A 24,127-nucleotide genomic window follows, 5' to 3' on the forward strand; every position below is an offset into this window, starting at 1 on the left:
TCTGTCTATCTATCTATCTATCTATCTATATATCTGTCTGTCATCTATCTATCTATAATCTGTCTGTCTGTCTGTCATCTATCTGTCTGTCTGTCTGTCATCTATCTATCTGTCTATCTGTATGTCATCTATCTATCTGTCTGTCTGTCTGTCTGTCATCTATCTGTCTGTCTGTCTGACTGACTGTCTGTCTGTCATCTATCTATCTGTCTGTCTGTCATCTATCTATCTATCTATCTATCTATCTGACTGTCTGTCTGTCTGTCATCTATCCATCTATCCATCTATCTATCTATCTATCTATCATCCAGCAGATGAAAATCATAAATCCGATTGAGCTGAAAATAACAGCACCCCGCAAGATTTGAGTTATCATTAATACCTGTCAAAGTGTAATGCTGACGGTTAGGGATGCTCATCACTAAAGTGCCGATTTCAATCAGACTAGCTCATCACATCAGCTGTATCCGTTACGTTACTAGTAGTTTCTCCATATAAAACAGTATAGAATATGAAGAACTATGACACTTTGGTTGAAAAAGAATACTGGAGTCGTGGTCGTCCATGCTGACGCTCTTTGAGCCAGTGATCAAACTTCCGTCAGAGGCTGTGCCAGTGAAGAGTTGCACTACCATGCTGTAATGAGATCCCCTGAGTGCTCTCAGCCAATCACAATCGAGTATAGGCTCTCCTAGCTTGTGTTAATTGGCTGCAGGGGTAATGCCACTGGAACACGCCAATTCATCTCAGAAGATCTGTGACGTTCATATATATTACAGCTTCTTTTTAAAAATCTCCCTGTGCAGACCTAGGGAATAGACTCATGACAAGACTATCTTGTTCCAAATCAGTTGTTTAATGTTTTATTAATTCTAATGTCCAGTGGATTTGCATATGTTCATTAGCAATCGTCCAGTCAGTAATTTCTGTCTTTCCATAGATTCTTTAAATACAGAGAATAATGATGTGATATCTATCCCATTGTCGTCATCAGACATGTAGATTGTACGATGGCTCCCCCTACAGGCTGATATGGAAGTGAGTGTGGCATTCTGGTAATAAAATGTGACAAATCAATGTCAATTCCCTCTCCACTGTATATTTCCAGAGTAGCTTTGTGAGCTCAGTATTGCTAGAATGGATTGTTATGTCTGTTCACTTGCCTGTGTCTGCAGTTGGGTGCCAAACAGGTGCTGAGGAATACCAAAACACTCCATCTATGACTGCTTGGCCATCCGTGACTCACTCACAGACGCTCACACACAACTCCTCCTGACCTCCGAGTAAGTGAGGTCACAAACCAAGCGTTGCTCATCAAAACACAAACACCGTTACCCTCATCCCCCTCACACTGGGGTTGTGACATCTGACAGGGTAAAACACAGGATGAAGCCGTTCCAACCACTCACACAGCATCTTTCCTTTCCAAGGAAATTAAATATACTTTTTAATGCACTGAACCATAAGTTCAAGTTTCATGTATTTATCCATGATCATCAGTAGAATTGTTTTTTTTTTAAATATTATCGTGAATTGCATACGCTCAATAATATGCGTAATTGTTGTGCATATACTGAATAGGAAAATTGACATTTTTGTTTTGTTTTGCTTAACCTTTAAAAATGTTGATGATCGTCGGCGCCGATAGCCTCATGGGCAGCGTGCCGACATATAGCGCCTTTGCGCTTCGGGCGTCCCGAGTTCGAGTCCCGGCTAGTGTACCTTTCCTGATCCCACCCCCCTCTCTCTCTCACCCACTTCGCTTCCTGTCGACCTATTGTCCTATCTAAATAAAAGGCATAAAACGCCAAAAATAAATCATAAAAAAAAAAAAATGTTGATCATCAACCTCAAAAGGTCAAATTTAATAATATTATGAGTCGATTATTTTCTGTTCATTTTATATATAGCATTTTATATATTCATATTTGCATTTTTACAACTGTTACCAATATTTAAAATAAAATTAAATAAAAAGGTTGCAGGTTTGGCATAAATATTAAATGAGTAGTTTATTTTTTCAATTTTATATAGCATTTTTTTATGTTCTTATTAGCATTTTTACAACCCTGTTACCAAAATTTGAAATAAAATTTTTAAAAAGGTTGCGGGTTCAGCTTAAATATTGTAAGAGCCATTTTTTCTGTTCATTTCATATGAGCATTTTCTATATTCATATTTGCATTTTTACAACCCTGTTACCAAAAATACAATAAAGTAAGGTTTCAGATTATCATAAAATTTTGTTATTATTTGGCTATAAAAAGCCAAAAGGTCTATGTGCAGCCCTGTATTTTTGAGCAAGCAAGTGCGGCATTGCCTCAAGGTTCTCCCTGAACATTCATCTTAACTGAGGGAGCCAGTAGCATACAGTTTAATGTTCTTTGAGTTTGGTGCTCAAAGAAAATACGAACCTTAGACGTATTTGTGTTGTTTCTGCAAGCTCTACAGGGCTCCAGACTGCGACTAAAACTATATTATTATTTATTAATAATTATTATTAATATTAATACAAATATTAAGTGATATTTTTGCTGAGTTCGACACTGGCGACTATATAAATGTGTTATGACTCAAAAATTTGCATGTAATGCCTTTTTTCCTGCTTGTTTTGTGATCACATCTTTTGTTATGTTGACTTAATAAACTGAGACGATGCGCATTAAAGTTTTAGTGGAAAAAACGGACTTTCAAACAGTTCTCATCTCTGCCGAACACCAGCACTGATGTCACTCTTGCTGAAAGCAGCTCCAGTTGTGCAGCATGAGAGAGATCGAAAATGGAGACATGCAAAGTAAAAGTGCAGAAAAGCAGTGTCTATTTCGTGCACAACTTGAACAAACTACAACAGGTAAAGCTGTCAGCTGTGTGGACATTAACAATATCGTTAACAATTCTTGTTTAGAATCGATGCATGGCTTCTTATCAAGCTGTGTTCTGTTGCGTGAACTTCATATTAGGCCTATTTGTAGCGCATCTGCCATCCAGTAATCGCAACAAGCTTTGTGCTCTGTTACCTTTTAATAAACAAAATATCAGCTTTAAAATTCTGCCAAATTCATAACAAAATTCAAACAATAAATACCGTTATGGCACTGATCGCTGTAGCGCCTCAGTTCAAGCGGCACGTGAACCCATCATATCTTTCTCTTTACTAGTATAGTATGAAATTAACATGAATGGACATCAAAAGGTATATTATAAGATACAGTACAACTTACTGAAATGTCTCATGAAATCGCTCATTCAGTATTTCAAACTGCAGAAAACATTTAAAGCTTGTAAACAATGCCACATAACAACATTTACCTCAGAATAACCATTCGCCGTCCATATGCTCATTCAGCTAAAAAATAAATAACTATAAAGAACAGCATTTTGCTAAATATATGCGCTATATTGCATATTCATATTTTTACTTAACCTGTTGTCTACATGATAAGAAAGAATGCAAGGAACTAAAGGTAAAATTCAACACCTCCTATATAATTGCATGTTACAAATGAAGAAAAACAGACTGGATGTGTGCGAGACATATGACAACATTTAAAGGATGCATTGAGGAGGAGCCCAAACTACACTCAGTGGCCAAGTGATGCTGACATAATTATGGTCAATGATATTAGCACAGATTCTGTGTAATAAACAATTCTTTGTGACTGTATGTTCTCAAGTTGGAAAAGACGTTTAGTTCCAACTTTAAGTAAACCTTAGTTCCCAGGACATCTACAAGATGGATTAAAATGCTTATGTTGTAAAAGGAGGGGAGACATAAACACAAGACAGTATGACTGATGTTAAGGTGATTTAAAGAAAAGAAAAAAAAGATAAGAAATAAAACGTGTATTCTGTGGCTCTTAGAAATAATTTGGTGCCTGTTTTTGTTTTCTATAGGAGCCAATGGCTGCAATGTGTGCTGCAAAGATGATGCATTAACATCTAGAGATTTTCTTCAGTAAAAAATAGTTTATGGTGTTATTATTATACTTTTTTTGCTGTGTAACTGTATGTGTTTTGTACTGTGTTCTGAATCAATAGGATTCAGGCAACGGATTGGACATTTGTGATGATGTCATAATCTGTCCAGTTTTCAGCAGATTAAGGTCCTCGGTGACTAGCCTCTTTACACTCGTTAGTGTTCCCTCTTCTGTCTAAACCTTTACTAACCCAACACCATAAACCTCTGGTCAGGAACTGGCCCTTTGTGCTCTCCGCCTCTTGAAGTCAACGTGAAATTAAAATTCACCCCGTCTTTCTTAATTCGTGTTACTGGTGTTATTGTGAACTGTTCTCCTTGTTATTCCAAAGTAAAAATTGATCTATAAAAATACATTTATTTTCCTTTAAAACGTTTTTCTTTTTCCGCTGATGTCACAGGCTATGCAGGCTATTAATGATCATCCTGTGTTATAGCTCAGCACACATATTAATGGCCAGGCGGTGTGTTTCTCCAGCTTCATTAGCTGATGGATATGCGTGATTGGGCGGGTGTTTGAGTCGATGCTCACAGCAGTCCCAAGTGGTCAGCTGTGAGAGATAAAACAGAAATAGGAGGAGCACAGCAGCCTGTGGATTGAAGGATCCAGCATTTTTGAGTTCCTGTACTCCCCTCCAGCTGCTCCTTATTTGTGCATGTGCATGATTGTCCCAGGAGAGTCTTTTACCCCATAAGGACATTTTTTTCTCCATTAATCCGACAAAATCACAAACGCAGTCAGTTATGCTGATTGACAGTGAACATTCTAATAATATGCTTATTTAGACATTCGGGTTTTTTTGTATTGTATTGCAATTGTGCTAAAATTGTAAAAGGAAATTATTTAAATATTTTCTAGAAAATGTTTACTTTTTACAAAAGACAGCATATCGGGCACAAAAAACTGTTCACAAAACTATATGCAGCTTTTTCTTATTTTCTTGATACAAATAGTGCTGTCAATACATTATAAAGAAGTAATCTTGTGATTTCTGGACAGTTTTTTATTATTATTATTATTATTTTTAAACTAAATTTGTTGAGTAATTCTATCGATTTTTTATGTTTTTGTAAAATAATTTGATCAATATATATTTTTGAACTGTATATTACTAAGACCCTAGCAGAGTTTGGCAGCTGTCCACTTAGATCAGTTTCAGCAGACACACCAATGAATACTTACTTAAAGGGGTCATATGATGTTGCTAAAAAGAACATTATTTGGTGTAATGAAATGTGTAGGTAGGTGTGGCTGACTCTTAACTTTTATAAAGAATATCTCTTTGGATTTGAGACTTTAGTCTTTGCAACTTTACAGATCTTCTTCATGCACCAAGAGCTTGTAACACTTCAAAGAGAAAGGAAAAATTGAAATCGCATCATATGACCCCTTTAATACTAGTTTACAGCAGTCGTTGGTTTTGCTTTTCCAGGGATGTTTAATCAATTATCCGAGGACTGTTTTGGCTCCAGTGGTAGCCAAGTGCCACTCCACTTTAGTCACAAATTTGGTGAAGTGGGTCATGAGGGGGGTTGGTGCCCCCACAGATGACTGAGCCTCTGTGTGTTTGTTGTGCAAGGCTCTGCTGTTTTTAAAGGCAAAAGCCGAACATGAGCTAATCGTGGACACCACCTGCCAGATTCAGTTTGCAATCCCATTAAAGTTAAATCCTTCCCATACAGTGAAAGAGCGATTGTATTGCACTTAGTTTAGCACGTACACAAAACTTGAGGTCCTGGCACTCGTACGGATGCCTCTGTGGTTCGGATCTCTTGGTGGTGTGAGCCAAGGTCAGCCTTGAGACATTTGCTTTTCAGGAACGTGTACAGGAGATTGATGCCGCTTCATGCCAGCTGCCGTCTGAAGGCACAACAGTAAGTCAGCAACACTTATTCACCGTGATCCACATATAAACAGCAGATAACCATGAGTGGGATTTAGCTCAGATTAGGTAATAAGACAGTATCAAAACAAAATGTAAGCATAATGGCAGCAAGTTTTAAGATTTAAACACAATTGAGGCAGTTGAGAAACTGGCAAATTTGAGAAACAAATTCAAGAATGTCAGACAACTGAGCCGGGTGGTAACGTGTTAGTAACGTGTTTTTGTTTTTTGTTTTTCATTTGACTGTGCTACTTTTTTTATAGTTTTCTATTTAAACATACTAGGTGGACTTGATTGTTATGCTAGCATCTTTTGCAGTGGCTCGCGCATAACATGGTGTTCTAAAAACGTGGCGCTCTAGTTAAAGTTCAGCTTTTAGAAAAGGCCTGCATTTTTTCTCTGCCTGCATTTTTCAAGGCAAAAATGCATTCTCTATCAGTGGCCCCTTACAGGTGCTAAAAGGTTCTATGTGGTTAAATTGGGCTTGAAAACTGAAGATAATTATTTGTGTGGTTATTATTAGTACATCACAGGTCAAAAGAACACATGGTCAAATGTCAGTGCCAACATGGTGAATGAAGGATGTACGGAGATGCATTTATACAAAACTGCATGCCTACAGAACGTACTTCATTAATGGATGAGATGTTCTTCATCGAATTCAGTACATACTATGATAGTAGGAGAATTTGCTTTAGTGGCAAAGTGGCTAATACAATTAAAAATTATTGTAGTATTTATTTATGTATTTAAAAAAATATTAGATGACTAACTTTGTAAGACTAAAAGCATTTTGTGCAACTGGCCCCTGGTTGAATTAAATTTTTTTTTTGCTTGTTTTCTCTCTTTCTGCCCCTTGGTTACCTTTTTTGTCTCTCTGTCTGTTTTTAATTCTGTCCAACCCTGTTTTTTCGAACTGTGAAAAAAATCTGTGACCTTGCAGCATGGTAAAAAACAGAGAAACAGAACACAGCCCCTTTGCATGGGGCAAGAGCACCGAAACGCCACCTTCAACAGAAAACACACCGGGGGAGAAAGACAGAGAGGGCAAGGGAGGGATGGAGGAGTGGGATGAGTGCAGGGGGAGGGGTTGAGAGGTGCATAGAGAGAAAGTGACGTGGAGAGACAGAGAAAATGAGAGTGTGTTCGAGGGACAGGAGGCTGGGGGAAAGGAGGGAAGCAGACGGCCCAGTGGAGTGCATCGTAACGCTAGGTGAGAGGAGCTCCGGCCGCTGCAACAACAGGCTTTTGTTAGAGAGCAGACCTCCGGACGCTGCTTTTTGCATGTTATTTGTGGCTAGCCGGGCTCAGGATGGAGTGAGAGGTTTGTGTGTGTTTGTGTGTGTGAGTTTGCGGGTGTCTGAGCAGCACACAGGTTTCTGGCAAAGATGACTGCAGCAGCTGTTGAGGCATGCAGCTATCTCTCTCTCTCTCTCTCTCTCTCTCTCTCTCTCTCTCTCTCTCTCTCCCGTAGTCTGATGTCATTCTGACTGATGCGAACTAGCTGGAGGACACTGGATTGTTTGCTTACTAAGCCAAACTGACTAAATAAAACTTTCGGATGATATCCGAAATCTCTGATGACCTCCAGAGTTTGACTTTACATTTCTTTCCTTAACTTTGCTGATGGAGCACTGTGATCCGTAGGGTAGCTAGCATTGATCTCGGAGCTTGTTTATTATGTTCATCCATTAGGATGGTGACATTGAAGCAGAAACAACTGACGCAAACACATTTAACGTAGATTGGCTTCCCGACAACCATTAAAGAAATCAAATGCAAGAGTAAATGGAAAAATTACATCCTTGTGCTAGACGTTCCATACTGTTTTATATTTATGTATAGCAATACTCGTTTTGTTTGTCCATATCCTGATGTCAGCCTGTTTTTTTCTGCTTTTATTGTGCCCCCGGTGTCTTCTGGTGCGATCCAGGGAATGTTTTGGCTCCTGTGGCGTCCTTGTGAGGTGGATTTTTTTAGTTTGGGGGAAGATTATGCAACATTAAGCTGCTTGGTATCAGATAATGCAGCAATAACCATTCTTTGTGGTTATGAATTCAGAGATATTCATCAGAACTGGTGGTGTTTTTGCACTCATATGAGTGTCAGCTAAACTATCTTTGGATATGCTGATGTAATTAGATTCTAAGTTTAGTCACACACTTGGAATATGTGAACGTGGGATAGAACCATTCGTATTTTCAACATAAACATATGCTGTGCTTTCATATATTATATAGTTGGGATGCCCCATATATCGGTCCCATATCTGTTGATATTAAGAGATTTTTGTTTGTTTGTTTATTGTATCAGTCGATGTTGGATGTTTCATTTTACTTGTTCATTTTCCATATTTTTAAGTAGAGATATAAAAATAAAAAAATGTCATACTGTACATTATAATGTTGTGATGCATCAAATCACTTGTAACATTTTAAAATAATTGATAGTTGTTTTAGGTTACTGGCCATAACATAAAAATATTCATATTAATATTTATATCGATAACAGTTAACCCTATATGTTAGATTGAAATACGTTAATATATTGGCTTGAATTTATGGCACTTAATGGGATATTAATTTTATACAAAAATTTAAATTCTGTCATTATTTACAGAATGCAATTCCAAACCTGTATAAATGTATTTCCTCTGCGAAACACAAAAGAAAAATTATGTTTTGTTTTGTTTTGTTTTGTTTTAACTTTCATTGTATAGACAAAAGTTTTAGTTTAATTTTTCGAAATGTTGCACGGAAGAAATTAAGTCAACAGGTTAGTAATAGATAAAAATGAGTAATTGATGACCGAATTGTAATTTTGGGGTGAACTATCCCTTTAATATCCATGCTGGTTATTCCTATATTTGTGCCTACAGATCAAGCTCGGAAAACAAAAAACTCAAAAAACAGCCCAAAATACGTCTGTTCTTCTGTGACATTAATAAACAGCTGTGCATTTGAATAGTCATCCAACCCCGCATGACTCATCAAGAATATTTCAGACCTCTTCCTAGGGTTACACAGTCATCTTCGCTGTTGTCGCACAGCACACATCTACTAGAAAACAAGGACAAGTCACACAGCATAATGATGGCATGATACTAATGGTCCTGGTTTCTGCCGTCACTCTGCTGTTGGGCCGAACACATCCCGACAGTCATGTGGTCTGAATGATCTCTCTGGGCACTGATGTGTTGGTGAGTTCGACATTGGGGTTTGAGTCTCCCATGTGCAATCTTGCCGTTATTATGGCTGCTTTCCTCAAGGGATTCACAGGGCCATAACAAAGCAAGTCTATTTCTGTCAAACAGCTCCAGCTGTGTCTAGGGGATTGCTGTTGTGTTTGGCCGTGTGATGTGAATGTGGGAATGTGACAGCGATGGTCTCTATCAGATTGGATGTGTTGGTTTCAGGTTGGCTGGCATGTGATTCTCGGAAACGGGGCACTGTTATTCCAGATTATGATCGCTGATCCACAGATAAAACCATATCACATATGTCAGCAGCCATTACTTTGTTAAACATCATATGGAAAGCTAGTGGTAATCCTAAAGTGCTGTGGGTGGCATATAATAACTATAAAAATGGACTATGACGTTAAACGACTGAAACAAAAAAAAGTGAAAGTGACGTGACATGTGGCCAAGTATGGTGACCCATGCTCGGAATTAGTGCTCTGCATTTACCCATCCAATGTGCACACACACAGCAGTGAACACACACAAACCGTGAACACACACCCGGAGCAGTGGGCAGCCATTTATGCTGCGGCGCCCAGGGAGCAGTTGGGGGTTCAGTGCCTTGCTCAAGGGCACCTCAGTCATGGTATTGAAGGTGGGAGAGAGCGCTGTACATTCACTCCCCCCACCTACAATCCCTGCTGGTACGAGACTCGAACCCACAACCTTTGGGTTATGAGTCCGACTCTCTAACCATTAGGCCACGACTTCCCCATCTGCTTATCATGAAAAGGTCTCAAAGCTTTATATATTCTGCAGCTGTTATCCAATTTGCATTGTGCAAATATTATTTAAATGAATGCATTTTTGGCACCTTGTGATGGCTGACACCCCAGCTGTATTGGTACTTTAAATAACTGGCTTAAATATATAAATAACTTTGAAAATTGAGGACAAGCAAATTAAGATTCAGCTCTGTCCTCTGTCAGCAGATGAGATATCAAACCAGTTCTTTCCTCTTAGCTCCAAATAAATGTTAAATATTTGATTATGACTGCATTTCATGGAGCCAGAGGAGTGTTTGGTGCACCCGAATTTGTCCTGTGTTTGAGTTACTGCAGGACTTGTCTTTAAATTAGTATTCAGGACGTAAGATCTAGTGATTGTCCATGGAATATTGCAAAGCTAGGCTTATGCAGTAAGAAGCAGGGGTATGTACCTTCTCATCCAAATCTGCTGTGTCATTGTGTCATGTAGGGAGCCTCTGGGGACAGAGCGTAGGGAAAGAGACACCAGGTATGATATATTTTCCATGAATGATAAAGAACTGGAAGAATCTTGATCTTTTGATTTCTTATTGATCGGTTCTGTTTGTTTCATTTTTTGATTACAGCCATGACCTGATTCTTTATAAAAGGTAGAAACTCGCTTGAGGGTTTAAACTAGACACATATAAACAATAAGAAAAGCCTGCCCATTCTTACATAACTTTTCTATTTTAATATTTTAAAATGTAGTTTATTCATGTGATGGCAAAGCTGAATTTTCAACAGTCATTACTCCAGTCTTCAGTGTCACATGATCCTTTAGAAATCATTCTAATATGCTGATGTGGTGCTCAAGAAACATTTCTTATTAGTAATGTTGGAAAAAAACAGTTGAGCTGCTGGAAACTGTGGAACCATTATGAGTGATTTGTCCCTAAACTCATCAAGCATCATCAGTAAGAATGGGTTGAATGTTGTGCCATTGCAAATTTTCTTCCAAATGTTTCTTTTTTTTGATGTAAAAATTGTATTTATGTGTGTGAAAATATAATAGTATATTAATCAATATTTTTATATTATTTAAAAATAAATATGCCCAATTAATACATTTTAAAATGATCATTTATAAGTATATTCCGTATAACATTTAAATTTTTATTAAATTGAATTTATAAACATAATATTTTGTGTTGGGACCAGGAAAAACATTGGCAGGGCAAGTTGAAAACTGAATTTACTAAAAAAAAAAAAGTCTGCACTGTTGAGTCCTGCGTTGTATAGTGTTCTCAAACCTTTCAGGATACCTAACTCCTAATGAAGTAGAGAAAGGAAGAAGTCTCTTATGCTTGATGTAAATCAGACTTGATGAAAATGCTTAATTAGTGTGTTCAGCATCCAGTCAGAGTGAATTGTGGATGGTTAGTGAATAGCACTGTAACACAGCTCACAAAAGTAATGCAGCTGTTAAGTAAATTCCCCACAAAGTGTTTCTGCTTTTGGAGGCTCAGTGGTATGATCTATTTTGGCTTTAGTGCTTATTAAATCACCTGTCTGGTCAGCTCTGGTATAGTGATTCACTCTCCATATCCATGCAAAGCATTTCATGATAATCACAAGCTGTAGATGATTACTGTTGGAAAATAATTTGTTTGGTTTATATAACAATTTTAGCAGCACTGTTATGCATGTCGCCCTTCTATTTTAGTACAAAAATACAAATCTTGATAGTGATCTCTAGAATCTGAACAACAGCACACTGTTTGGATGCTGCAGACTGATTGTTGCCGTCCGCTCCAAGTAAACAGCAGCCCTTAAATATTTTTTTGCTATGTTGCGAAGCCCCATGTTTATAGACAATGTCAAGTTCGTTTGTAATTTGTTGCAGTGTGTTCAGTCAATCTGCAGCAAGCTCTGTGATAATTGCCACTTGGCTTCCATTAGCTGAGTCTGCCGGTTCTTCCTAAGAAAAAAAACAGTTCTCAGGAATCCAGGGGAGAAGAATGCAGGGCCAGTGTTGGTTGTAACAACAAGGTGTAGGATGATGAAGGCCTGGTTGGGTTTGAGGTTTGCGGGACTTGCTAATCACCACCTGGCCATCTTTCAACAGAAGCTAAGCTTAAAACAGAAGCTTACAAGAGAGTGACATTTCACTGGAACTGCATCATTGGCTAAGTCTTTGAAAACAGTAGAATGGGTTGATTGACCTTTGGAAGTGACCCTATTCCTCTGAGCTGCAATAATAAAGGATTCATTTCCCTAAACAGAATACAAATCATTGAAAGATACTAAATCACTTTCCGAATAACCAAAAACACCACTACTAGTTTCTAAATTACACACGTCAGCTTTCATTTCTCCTTGGATATGAAAGACAACAAGGCATTTAATCTGTGCCAAATTCTGAAAGATTTCAAAAGTGGGTTTTAAAGCAATGGCCTCTGTGTGACCGATGGAAACACATCACTGTTTAAGAGCACAAAACTGAAAGCTGCTTTATGAAATGAGGTGTGGACAGAGTTGCAGTGTGAGCACTGCAGATGTTTGACTGTAGGGTGTGTGTGTGTGTGTGTGTGTGTGTGTGTGTGTGTGTTTGCGTGTGTGTGTTTGCGTGTGTGTGTTTGCGTGTGCCAGCTTGTGTGGCGTTACATGTGAAGTTAAAGAAGCAGACTCTAGGCAGCTGGAGGGAAGGGAGGGACGGACAGAAGCAGTTCTGCGGCTTGCTGGTTACGTCCGCTCTGACAGGCCGCATCTTCCCAGCTTATCGTAAGATCCCTGACACGCTATTCCCAAGAAACTCCACAATTACTTGCCACATAAAGAGGTTATAGTTACTGGAGATTAGATGTTTCCAACACATGCAGGCCTGGGTATTTTGTCAACAACCTAGAAATGTAAAGGCAGCTGTATATTTTAGTATATTAAATATTTAAATATTGTGTAAAACTAAGCTACCTGGTCTCATGGCAAAAACGTACCTGGGTGGCACTTTTTCGCGAGACGCGAATTACGTACCATTAAGTACATATCACTGCAGTTTCCAAAAGAAATGAACACTAGAGGCAGTAAAACTCCGACACCTTTTATTCCTTTTCACACAAATTTACAGAGTTTCGATTAATAAAGCGTAATTTTCGCACAATTACTTGAAGAATATTATGTTTATGTTTATTATGACTTCAGAACAATTTTAATATGCTGGGAGATTTGAAAGCTGATGCTTTTTAATGTTAGCATTGCACATATCCAGCTTCATATCTATTGGTTTTCATAGACGGTAGGTTTGTTCGGTAGTTCACGGAGTACGGAGATGTACTTGAGAGATAAGGAGCTCCAGTTTGAATCCCATGTAACTACGGTTCGACAAAACAGCTGAAATCTGCATATAAGGAAGTTCAAATGGCACGGTTGCATCAACAAATGCGTTTTTATATCAGTTTTGCATTTGTTAACACTATCGGGTAGGTTTAGGGTTGGGTTTGGTGTAGGGCATATTTCCAACACAATAGAGCATTAACTTTTAGCGACAGTCCGCGGATATTTGAATTCTGAACCGCCGTAATACATACCTGAAGCAACGTAATAAAAACACAGCAATACGTACCTATATCAATGTAATAAAAATGTCCCAGGGTTCACGTATTGAACCCGTATTTTAGTGCCACTCAGTGGACATTTCTCTTTGAAACTCCAGCGAAACGTGCAGTAAGGTACGTAAAAATGGTGTTGCAGAAAAGTACCCAGAGGTACGTATTTTTATGAGACCAGGTTGAACTATGTACTTATTATAGAGAAAATTATGCTTCCAGAATTAAATTTTTGGCTTTGAAATTATTAGCAGACCCTCCAGCCCAACAATTATAGAAAAGCATTATTTAATAAGATGTCACTCTTCAGATATTGTGCTCACGCTATGTTTATACTGCCTTTCTTTCCATTGCTTCTTTCTTTAGCTGTGAGTCATGACAAATCATAGTATTAATACCTTAAGGACACAGCGTATAATTATTGTGTTCCCATTCATTGACTTCTCATTCATTTGAAATGCATAGTTCTTTTCTTCCACCTTGTACAAGCCTGATGAGAAATCATCTGATTATCTTCAGAAGGGTGTTACGCCCAGTTGTGTAAATAGACTCCCGTGGCCTCTATGTGGTAACATGCTGTCAACATGAGAGGAATGTTTGGTTGAAAAAGCGTAGCCTTGCTTCAGTCAAGCTTGTAAAGACAGTTAAACGTTTCTAGGATGGATGCGATTTGACCCTGAGGCCTAAGAAATCCGTACGCATCCGCTTTCACAGTGATCTCACCAGGTTATATTTGTTTTGAACAGAAGAGGCCAAAGTTCAATCTGCAGTCAACTCTCTAAAAGATGTGCATTTAATTACTCTCAAATTCTTTGACTACTAAAAACTATCCAGACTATAATTTTCTGAAAAATTACATACTGCCTCCATCTATCACTGAACCTTAAAAATTAGTGTACTAGCATGATGCACGTAGCACAGTGTCTACCAGAAAATAATCTGTTCGACTTCACAATGAAGTGAAATGATTAACCATTTAGAATCGTATCTGAAGTTTAAATTATTGGGAGAGAGATTCTGGGCCAATGAGATTACACAGTGGGCGGGGCTATCCAGTTAAACCATGCAGAAATACTCGATTATACCCAAGCAATCGTCAAAATGGTTAGGACAAAAACTGTGATTGAAAGATGGAATAGATAGCTTTTATAGCTTATTGTGTTAACAATTTGAGCCTGGTTAGCATGTGCAAAGTGTTAACATGCCTTTTTTTGTTTGTTTGCTATTAGCCTGACGAGATTTGACAGGCCACACAACACAACAAGTATTCCTCTATAAAACTCCAAATTATTGCTAATAAATGCAAAGAGGCATTACTAATACGTAGGCCCACTCAGATTCTGTGGCCACAGATGAATTTATTGGTTATTTCGGGTAATTTGATTATGCTTTTCAGCTGAGCATGTAGTACTCTCGGTTCTGTTAAAACACATTTTAACCTGTTTAAATCCACTCCGCAGAGCTACACAAATTTGTTCAGTGCAGAAGGTCCACAAATTCAGTGCTTTTTAACTTTGCTAACTTGGCTAATGTTGAATTTAGAGTAAAGTTGAGGCATGCAAAATAAACAGGAAATCTAATGTATGTCATATTTACAGACCATAGGGTTTTTATAGATGATACATGGTTTTATTGATGTTTTTAGAGGATTTGAAGCTGGTTCTAGATCAGTGTAAGCAGTGAGCAGCAGTGTTGTGTTGCGTATCTGTATTGGTATGCATGGATGGCCCTACATGTCTGCTGAATGCCCCTTGTAAAGGTTACTCTCGACAGCTCCCAGATGTGCTACACTATTTGTGCAATTGCAAATGTTGCCTGAGACCACCTCAGCAGGTAACTCAAGTAAACTAGTTTGGAATTTATAGCGAAATGTGCGTTTTATAGGAGTTTGTTAACCATTTTCATCGCATGTTGCTGTGCTTGAATTTTACAGGAATCGGTTTATGTCAAGCTATTATCTTTTATAAGAACGTACTCAACTGGCACAGAAAATGAACCATTTTGCCAGGGGTGCCAGAACATATAGGTCAGTGTTCTCATCTACTGCAATTTTTTTTTTTATTGTGTCATAAAGTCCCAATCTGTCATTCCACCAGTTTTAATATTTTTACTGGAGATATCAAATCATGCATTCTGATGTTTGTAAGCCACCATAAATATTTATTCACAGTGTAATGTGATCATTCTAATCATTCCTTGACGTTATGCTGATGTTTCACAGTGATTTTATCCGTAACATTTTCATTCTTTCATGCGATTATAGTTGAAGGGCTGCATGTAATGCCATTTCATTGGTATTCATTAACTAAATGGCTGACACAAATTGTTGTTTTGTTGTGCCCTGCCCTTGAAATTGCAAATGAATTCATCAGCAGGAGAAAGAGAATTAGACCTTCTGGTCATCTTTGTTCTGGGATCTGTTTCTGATTGGAAATTGTTTTGATGGATATGTAGATATGGCTGTTTGAGTATGAGATGATGATAAAACATTTGGTGTAGAAACTTTCCACCATTCAAAATGTTGATTTTCAATATGGCTCTTACAAACATTAATTATGGCAATCATAGTATTTTGGTTGAAACTATGGTTACCATGATAAAACTTTGCAAGAATGACGTGGAGGAACACTTCTGAATCATTGTGATGAAAAAAGGGAAGTTCCACATGTCAGGGCTGTGATCCTTTATAAAACACAATTTTTAAGAGATGAAATGGCATCGAAGTTTCTCTGAACGCTCAAATTGAAAACACTCCAGCCCTTCTCACATTTCATACCACATTCTTACATACTGAGAGAAAATGACTTTGACATGCGCCTTGAAGTTCTCACAAAGGTCCTTGTGTGAAACGTCCCACATGTGAGTGAAATCGATCATTTGATCTGCCGCACGTTATGAGCCCTGGGATTGTTCTAGAATGGATGGCCGTATAAATTTCTCCCCCACTGACGCAGGACATTATTGTAAAGAAATATTCAGTGTCATCTCCTTTGTATGAACACAGAGTGATGAAAACGATTCACTCTCTTTTTGTATTAGAAGTCATTATAGGATTTAACAAAGGCTCAAGTCAAATGGCCCACCTGTAGAAGATTTATTCGTAACTCACTGTCTGTTTTAGACATTGTTTTTCTTTTGGCAAGTAAAAAATTGTCTTTTTCCTCCATAGTTCTTCATAAATATGTTTAGTAAAGCTAGACTCATACTATTATACTTTTTGTATTTACTTTGAATTTGATTTTTTTAGTTAATTTTTTTTAGTTTTAGTAAGTTTGTTGTTGTTTTTTGTCATTTTTATTATTTTTTTAATGTCTATATTTGTTACTTTTTACTTTATTTACTTTTAGTACCTCAAAGTTTTTGTTTATGATTTTAGTTAATAACCCTAGCTAGATTGCATTTGCAAATACAAGCATTCGATAAGTTGCATTATGATAAGAAAATATGATTATTTGTCACAGGATCTCCAGCATGGTTTCACATTCACTCTGACTTTAAATCACGCACAATTCAGAGAAAGCAATCAACTGTGCAATCACCACTCCCTTCCTTTAAACCTCAACACACACACATACACATACACTCAGCACTTCCCCATAACCACTGCCTGCGCCCTCCTCAGCAGAGCAGGAAGACACACGGTAGGACGGGCGGCAGAGACATTACCTGGTGCCAGTGCTAATGCTATGACTGGAGCAGACGGCAGCGCTGGGAGGTGCTGGTTGCTTCTTAATGCGTGCGTGTAGCCTATGGCAATGGGAAACAAATAGAAGCGGTGCCCACATTTTTGGTGACCTCCAGTAAAGGAAATACAAGCGAAGGACAGGAGATTTGTGTTGTGTTTTGACAGCTGGCATCACAAGTGTTTGCCTTCAGACGGTAGGTTAAGCACCTTTACTTTTGTTAGATTTGAGGTTGTTTGGAAGCATGTGATTTGTGTCTGCTGTTCTTTCAGCTAATTTTGCATTTAGCAATGGTATATCACTAGCACATTTAGCAAACTGCAAATAGCCCTTGCTTATTTTTCGCAGCATAATTACAGATGTGGAACAGAGAGTTCACAGTGTGTGAAAGGGTGATATTTTGATAATAAAACGACCTTGAAGCTTGAATAGAGAGAGACTGAGATCTGTATGTGTCAGTTGCCTCTTGTACCGCCAACATGTCTCTCACTGTGATAAGATGGGACACGTCTTATCACTACCCATCAATCAAGGTGTCTAAAGAGACAAACATACACAGATACACAGAACCTTTGCTGTCCTTGCTTTAGGAATGGAAGATATCATTTATTGGATTTTTGATCTGACAAATGTACTATACTATCAAGGCTAATATTACCTTAATAAAATAGACATTTTTGTGTTTTATGAGGGCAAAATTAGTAATTAATAGACTCAACTCAACATTAAAAAGCTATTGTTAAAATTAAATAGGCCTAAACTATGAATTATGTATATAATGTATTCAAAAGTTTGGGGACTCAATTAGATTTAAAGGGGTCATATGTGATTTCAATTTGTCCTTTCTCTTTGGAGTGTTACAAGCTCTTAATGCATATAGAAGATCTGTAAAGTTGCAAAGACTAAAGTCTCAAATCCAAAGAGATATTCTTTATAAAAGTTGTTAAGAGTCAACCACGCCTACCTAAAACGGCTCGTTCTAACACGCCCCCACATGTCTACGTCACAATGTCGGAAGATTTGCATAACACCGCCCAAATGTTCACGCAAAGAAAGAAGGCGTAACTTTTATTCTCGCTGTAGTATTGTTGTTGCCGCCACCGCCATGTCGTGAAGGCGCTGTGTGTTTCGTTGTGAAAGTGAAACTACTTTGTTTGGCCTTCCAAAAGAGGACGATATCCGCTTCGTCATGCCTAGAGCTGATCCATGCTGGTCGCTGAGGAAATACATCAACTTCACGCTGTGGTTCTGCTTTCACCGTGGACGAAGTGGAGTCCAGCCTGGGGTCGGCACATGTGGTTGCCACAAGCCCGCCGGCCGTTCCTCACTCTAGCCCGCCGGCCTCCACTCACTCAAGCCTGCCGTGTGTGACGCTGTGTCTTTCATTGTGAAAGTGAAACTACTTTGTTTGGCCTTCCAAAAGAGGACACGACTAGAAATCAGTGGTTAAGTTGTATTTACAACACTGTTCCAGAACAGTTCAACCCAAATATTCAGATGTGTTCTTGAGTAGCAAATCAGCATATTAGAATGATTTCTGAAGGATCGTGTGACATTGAAAAACAGTAAGAATCAATATTTGCATGTGGGAATCAATGCTTTTGATGCAGCATCAATACTGATATTTGAACTTTGATGATTTGTCCCTTCTTGTGCAGCCCGGCTGTGTCTGTTCCTTAGTTTTCACTGTCTGCTTCCTTTATCGACTCAAAAGATGGCAGTCTGAGGGTCATGTATCAGGCTGGCGCAGACCATCCACTGTTAGATGCCTGTCATCCTGGGGCAGTCTGGAGAGCCGAGTTTGAGACTTTGACAGCTGCTAGGTAGATCTCCAGCTCTAGATGGCGCTACTCTGTCCCTGCTGCCAGGACGGAGCAGACAGGGAGGATAATAAGGCACGTCCTCCAAACTCTGTTTATTTAGACTCAACCTCAGCGGTCATTTTGGACGAGAGGGCCTGATAATGTCTGAGCATTTTGAAACTGCCCGGCTTGTTTGTTTGTCTGTGTCGTTATTCACACATGCCTCAAGATACATTGCAAGGACAACAATTAGAAAGATAAAAGGCTCTCATTTCCTCTTGCTTTCTAAACAAGTAACAAAATGTAGTTATCCATAAATGGCTTTTAGCTACAGCAGTGAAATTGCTTGTTCTACTTTATCAAGAATTTCCCCAATTAGGTTTCCAACACATATAGTACAGTACTTTAGAGATTTTGGAAAACTACAGTACTGCACCCAACAAATCTTAAGAACTTAGCCTCTATAGGAAAGACTTCATGATCAATCTAAATTCAAAGCCTCGTCCTCTAAAGCTCCTGTAATAGGCCCAAACTAAGCTAAGCAATACTGGTGTTGCATGTAGCAAAACATTATTTGTTTGTCATTACTCAATTTGTAAGTGTGATTTCAATTTGCAACCATTTAAACCAATAACTTGTGAGTCTTTTTGGTTCATTTATTAAAAGAATTGTCTGATAAGAGACTTTTATTCATGAATTAAGCTAATACACTGGTGGAAATGTATGTTTTAACATGCAGCAAAGAAAATGCATTAGAAAGATGTGTTGTTTTTCTAATGTCTTTGTATTATTTCACATGTTTGGGTGAAGGGAACAACTCTGTTGAATGCTTGATTCTGTTTGGCTGATTGTTAAGGTTGTTTTATTACAGAGTGCAACAGACAGGTTCTGAAAAAGTAAAAATCCCATTACTTTTTTTATCATAGGCGAATTGGTTTTTAACAATAACATGTAAACCATTAAAACAGATCTACTGTGAACTACGAGGTTGTATATCGATGTTATATGCTTTAATTTAAGCCTTCAGCCCGCATTATTTCATCTTAAATTTTAAATAATGAGGGTTAACAGTGGAATTCCAAGTGATCAGACTAGCAAATTGCACCAAAAGAACACTTTTAAGTGCCCAGCCACTCCACTGCAGTGCGAACCAATCGGTCTCTCTACGCTCTCAAACTACTTAAATATAAGTAGATATATATTTTGCAACAAATGTAAAATATATTGTTTCTATATATAGTTGGCGTGCACTGTTGCACTTTGTTATTATTTTTGTTATTTCTATGAGCCTTACAGGTCACCAAAAGAACTAGAAAAACAAAGGCACTGGCTCAACAAATTTGATAAAAATCCCAGTGTGTTTTAATACCAATGAAAGCACTCGGTTGACTCTTCCAAGTAGTAATACTCAATAATTTAATGGTCTGTTATCAGATATTCCTCATGTATTTGATCAGTTTTGTATTATATATTATATATATATATATATATATATATATACTTATTATAAAAGATGTTACTTTAAGCGACACCTTCATTAACATCATATAATTAAAAAAAATGTATGTGACTGATCTGAATGTTCCTATCAGGCAATGTGACAAGCCCGTTTGTCAGTAGTCAATGTTTAACATCAATGTAACAGCACTGACTCTTGACTCTTGGAAGACACAAAATCGAGTCTGTGGGGTGTTACAGGTCTAATGTCATTTGCCACATTTGTTGTATTATCACTGCTGGATGACATAGAGAGGTAAATGGAACTGCACTATTTCATCCCATGAGGCAGCTCTCAAGCATGGTGACGATGTGGAAGAGTAAACCCTTTCAAAATAAAATACCTGACCCCAACTGACCCTCCAACATGAACCGCATTTCCGCTGCGGGGAAGCTATTTGCTATTTTAGTCAGGATGCAGGAAGCAGAAGTGGTTGTATAGCATCGGATGGAGGGAGTGCAACTGTGCAACACTTAATCCATCACAAAGGCCCGCGTGGGGGAAACCGTGATGGAAGACCACACGTGGACAGGATCCCTCAGATTAGAGATTAGGTCTGTGAGAGAAGCCAAAAGCGTGTTTAAGCTCAACTATGGCGTATGGAGGGGGTAGGGGATGGCAAATATAGATGGAGGTCAACTTCCCCCAACCAAACACATGTTTAGATATCCTTAAATGGACTGTGTTAATCAAACTTGTCTGCAGACTTTATAAACTAAACAGGAAATGTTATCTGTCAATCAGGACTGAGTTGAAACTTGCTCCTTATAAATTGTAGATTATATTGGGTCAGTTTGGACAGAACTTGCTGTTCACAGACATTAGCAGTGGGAGAGCGAACAGTATGTGCTGATAAACAACTATCTATGCTATTAACTGGAGTTTACTAGTCCACCGCTGACCTTTAGATGAGTTGTTTTTCTGTTTGATCAGGTTTAAGAAGGGTGCAAGGAGCACTTAACTCAAAGAGGTTTAATGATCTCTAAATTACAGCTGGACCTAAAGACAAACATGTCTTCGTCTCAGTTCTGGGGGCGGCTGTCGGGCGGATGGCCTATGCTATATAATTATGTGTACATGCAATGAGGGTGATGTGCATTGCAAACCCACGTTAAGTGCCTTGGAATGGTCATTGAAATCATTCTGTACTATTTTGTGATTGTTGTTATTGTTTTGTAACTGTATAGATTATAGAGTGGTTGTTACCTAAAAACACTAGTCTGTAGGTTTCTGATTTCACATCAAAACACTGAGAGGGCTTAAGCGGATTTGACTTTCTTCTTCGAAAGAGGAAAGGACAAATTTTGAAAGATTTTTTGAATGAAAGGACAAATCTTGGTTGATCTTTCTCATGTTATGAAATTTAATGAAGGTCTGGACTGTCAAGCTTAAAAATTACAAAAAGAAAAACACTATAAAAGTATTTTGAACCTGTCATATGGCTTTAAAGGTCATGTATGTAAAGTCATTAAATATAGTGCACATATCATATGGATCTTGTTTATTAATGTTTTGGGGTGCTTTTTAGGCCCATATTCACTTTTTAGAGAGATTATGTATTATATTATATTATATTATGTTACATTATATTATATATTTTCATGTATACATAAACAAGAGAATACACTCTTCAAAGTTTTTTCTCTTTGTGTTTTACTGCAAAAAAAAAAGGGGGGTGTGGAATGGGCATGAGTAATGCATTAAGTAATAAAAACAGAACTATACCTTTAAGAAAGGATCACAAAGTAGCTATTGAGAAGGAAAGAAATGAGTTCATTATCCATAGTGGAGATAACATGTAATTTCACACCAAAATGCATTGCAGAATAACACTAGGGACTTGTGTCACTGTAAACAGATTTCAACAATGAGGTTTTTTTCCAGACAGACGCAACTGAAATCAGAGATTAAGCTGTTCCGTGACCTCTGTCTGTAATTTAATTCACACTTGTATTGTAGATTCACTAGGTTTTTTTTCTTAGGAGTCGGTGAGCTAACAGGAAAAACTCAGTCCAGCTCTTTTCAAATATATCTTTTCCATATTCATCTGCTGGAACTGAATTTGTTCCATGGATGGAAGATGAGAATGAAGTCAGACCTGACACATTGTGATCCTGTCTTTCGAGTTCACAGGAAGCTCAGCTGTCTGTCAGTCCAGACTGTAGGCTGAGAATAGCAATGACAGCTGGTTAAGAAAAGGCAAAAATAAAAAGGAGTGGTTCATTGAGACTTGAAAACAAATATATAATAAAATAATAATAAAAATACATAAAAAGTGTATTCGTACAGTACATGTTAAGTTACAAATCTGATTGGTCGAGGTTGCACCATTATGCCAGTATGAGTTTACGAGCGAGTCATTGAATCATTACCATTGAACCGATTCCTTCAAGATGCTGATTCATTCAGGAACGAATCAGATGACTGTATATACGAGTCAATGAATTATTCATTCAACTGATTTATTCACTGCTGTTGTGCAGTGTTGCACGGTTCTGCTATGGCTTTGTTTGGAACTATTTTTGTTGGAGTAAAAACAAACGTCTAAAATGTAAGTTACTCTGCCACCTCCTTTTTTCCCATACAGCTGCAAATAGCTGAATGTCCTTCAAATATATATTAGAAATAGATGTTTTCCACGGTCATTGTGGTGTTTTAGCCTCAGTTCCGCCTAATAGAGTGACAGATAAGTGGACCTAGAATCAAATGAAAAAATTTGTCACGCTGTTTTCCTTGAAGCCTTACTCTGACAAGCAGGAAAGATTGTATTGCTCTCCAAGCCTTGTAGCATTAAAAGATTTGAGGACCTCAATAATGAACTCTGTCAGGTGGCTCTAAAAGCACTAAGTCACAGTGACCTCCTGCTTCATATAAGCTACAGAATAGTGTAATGGGTTTTTGCCTCACTGACTTCAACTGCATTCATTTGTACATACAAATTAGCAATTCATCAGTTTAGTGATGTTTTGTTATTCCTGCATGTGTCCATCTCATTTGGTCACTACATTTTGGGAGTGAGTCACACGCTATTGAATGTATGACTCCTCAGACCCATTAGACGTTCTCACCAATGATTTTATTTATTCCTTGTATGCCGAGACATTGCCAAACTGGCTCCGTAAAGGCATACATGATCAGTATTTCAGCTTCTTGCTGCGATTCTGCTTTCCACTTCAGGGCTGAAGATCTTTGACAAATAGCACATGTACATCTCGAGGCTAACATTGAAGAACAGATGTTAATATGGCTGTCTGGACCCCTTTGGTCCAGTTCCAACCTGTTTTAGTCTTCCTTTAGGGATTCTTAGTTCAGGAAGAGAGCTGGGTACAGGAAATAAGAGAGGCCCTTTGAGCTTTTACTCTAATTAGAGAACATCACTTCTCTACCGTTAGACACCAAGATGTCACCACCTGGAAGCTATTCGTGTTGGCTTTTTCATTTCTCTTTTTGATGAGACTCCTAAAACCACGCTAGTCTACATTGTGAGGTTATTTTCTCTCACCCTACAGACACTCTAAACTGCACATTTGAGCGGGCGATAGCATCTGGGCTTTGCCTGAGCGACGCCCATTGTTTAGGTAATGATGTCAGAAAGGAAATGCGTAAGCCAGGCCACCCTCCTTATGTAAGTAGGACGGGAGGAGGCAAAAAGAGGGAAAATATTATAGAGATGTTATAAATACAGCTGTGTGTGTGTGTGTGTGTGTGTGTGTGTGTGTGTGTGTGTGTGTGTCTGTGTGTGTCTGTGTG

General features: G+C 38.1%; 1 protein-coding gene across 4 annotated transcripts in view; it reads left to right on the top strand.

Moving 5' to 3' along the window:
- Window positions 1-24,127, top strand: part of LOC107685650 (IQ motif and SEC7 domain-containing protein 1-like) — a 218,825-nt gene that overhangs the window by 170,598 nt on the left and 24,100 nt on the right. The window contains exon 1 of one of the 4 annotated variants that reach the window (XM_016482313.1): window positions 5,766-5,851. The exons of the other annotated variants lie outside the window; for them this stretch is intronic. Within the exon in view, the coding sequence (XP_016337799.1) occupies window positions 5,814-5,851 (38 nt within the window). The 5' untranslated portion in view covers window positions 5,766-5,813. Of the gene's footprint in view, window positions 1-5,765; window positions 5,852-24,127 lie in introns of those variants that run through there. 4 annotated transcript variants of the gene reach the window in all.

The sequence above is a fragment of the Sinocyclocheilus anshuiensis genome, unplaced genomic scaffold (assembly GCF_001515605.1).
Source record: "Sinocyclocheilus anshuiensis isolate Anshui unplaced genomic scaffold, SAMN03320099.WGS_v1.1 scaffold257, whole genome shotgun sequence".
Taxonomy (NCBI): Eukaryota; Metazoa; Chordata; class Actinopteri; order Cypriniformes; family Cyprinidae; genus Sinocyclocheilus; species Sinocyclocheilus anshuiensis.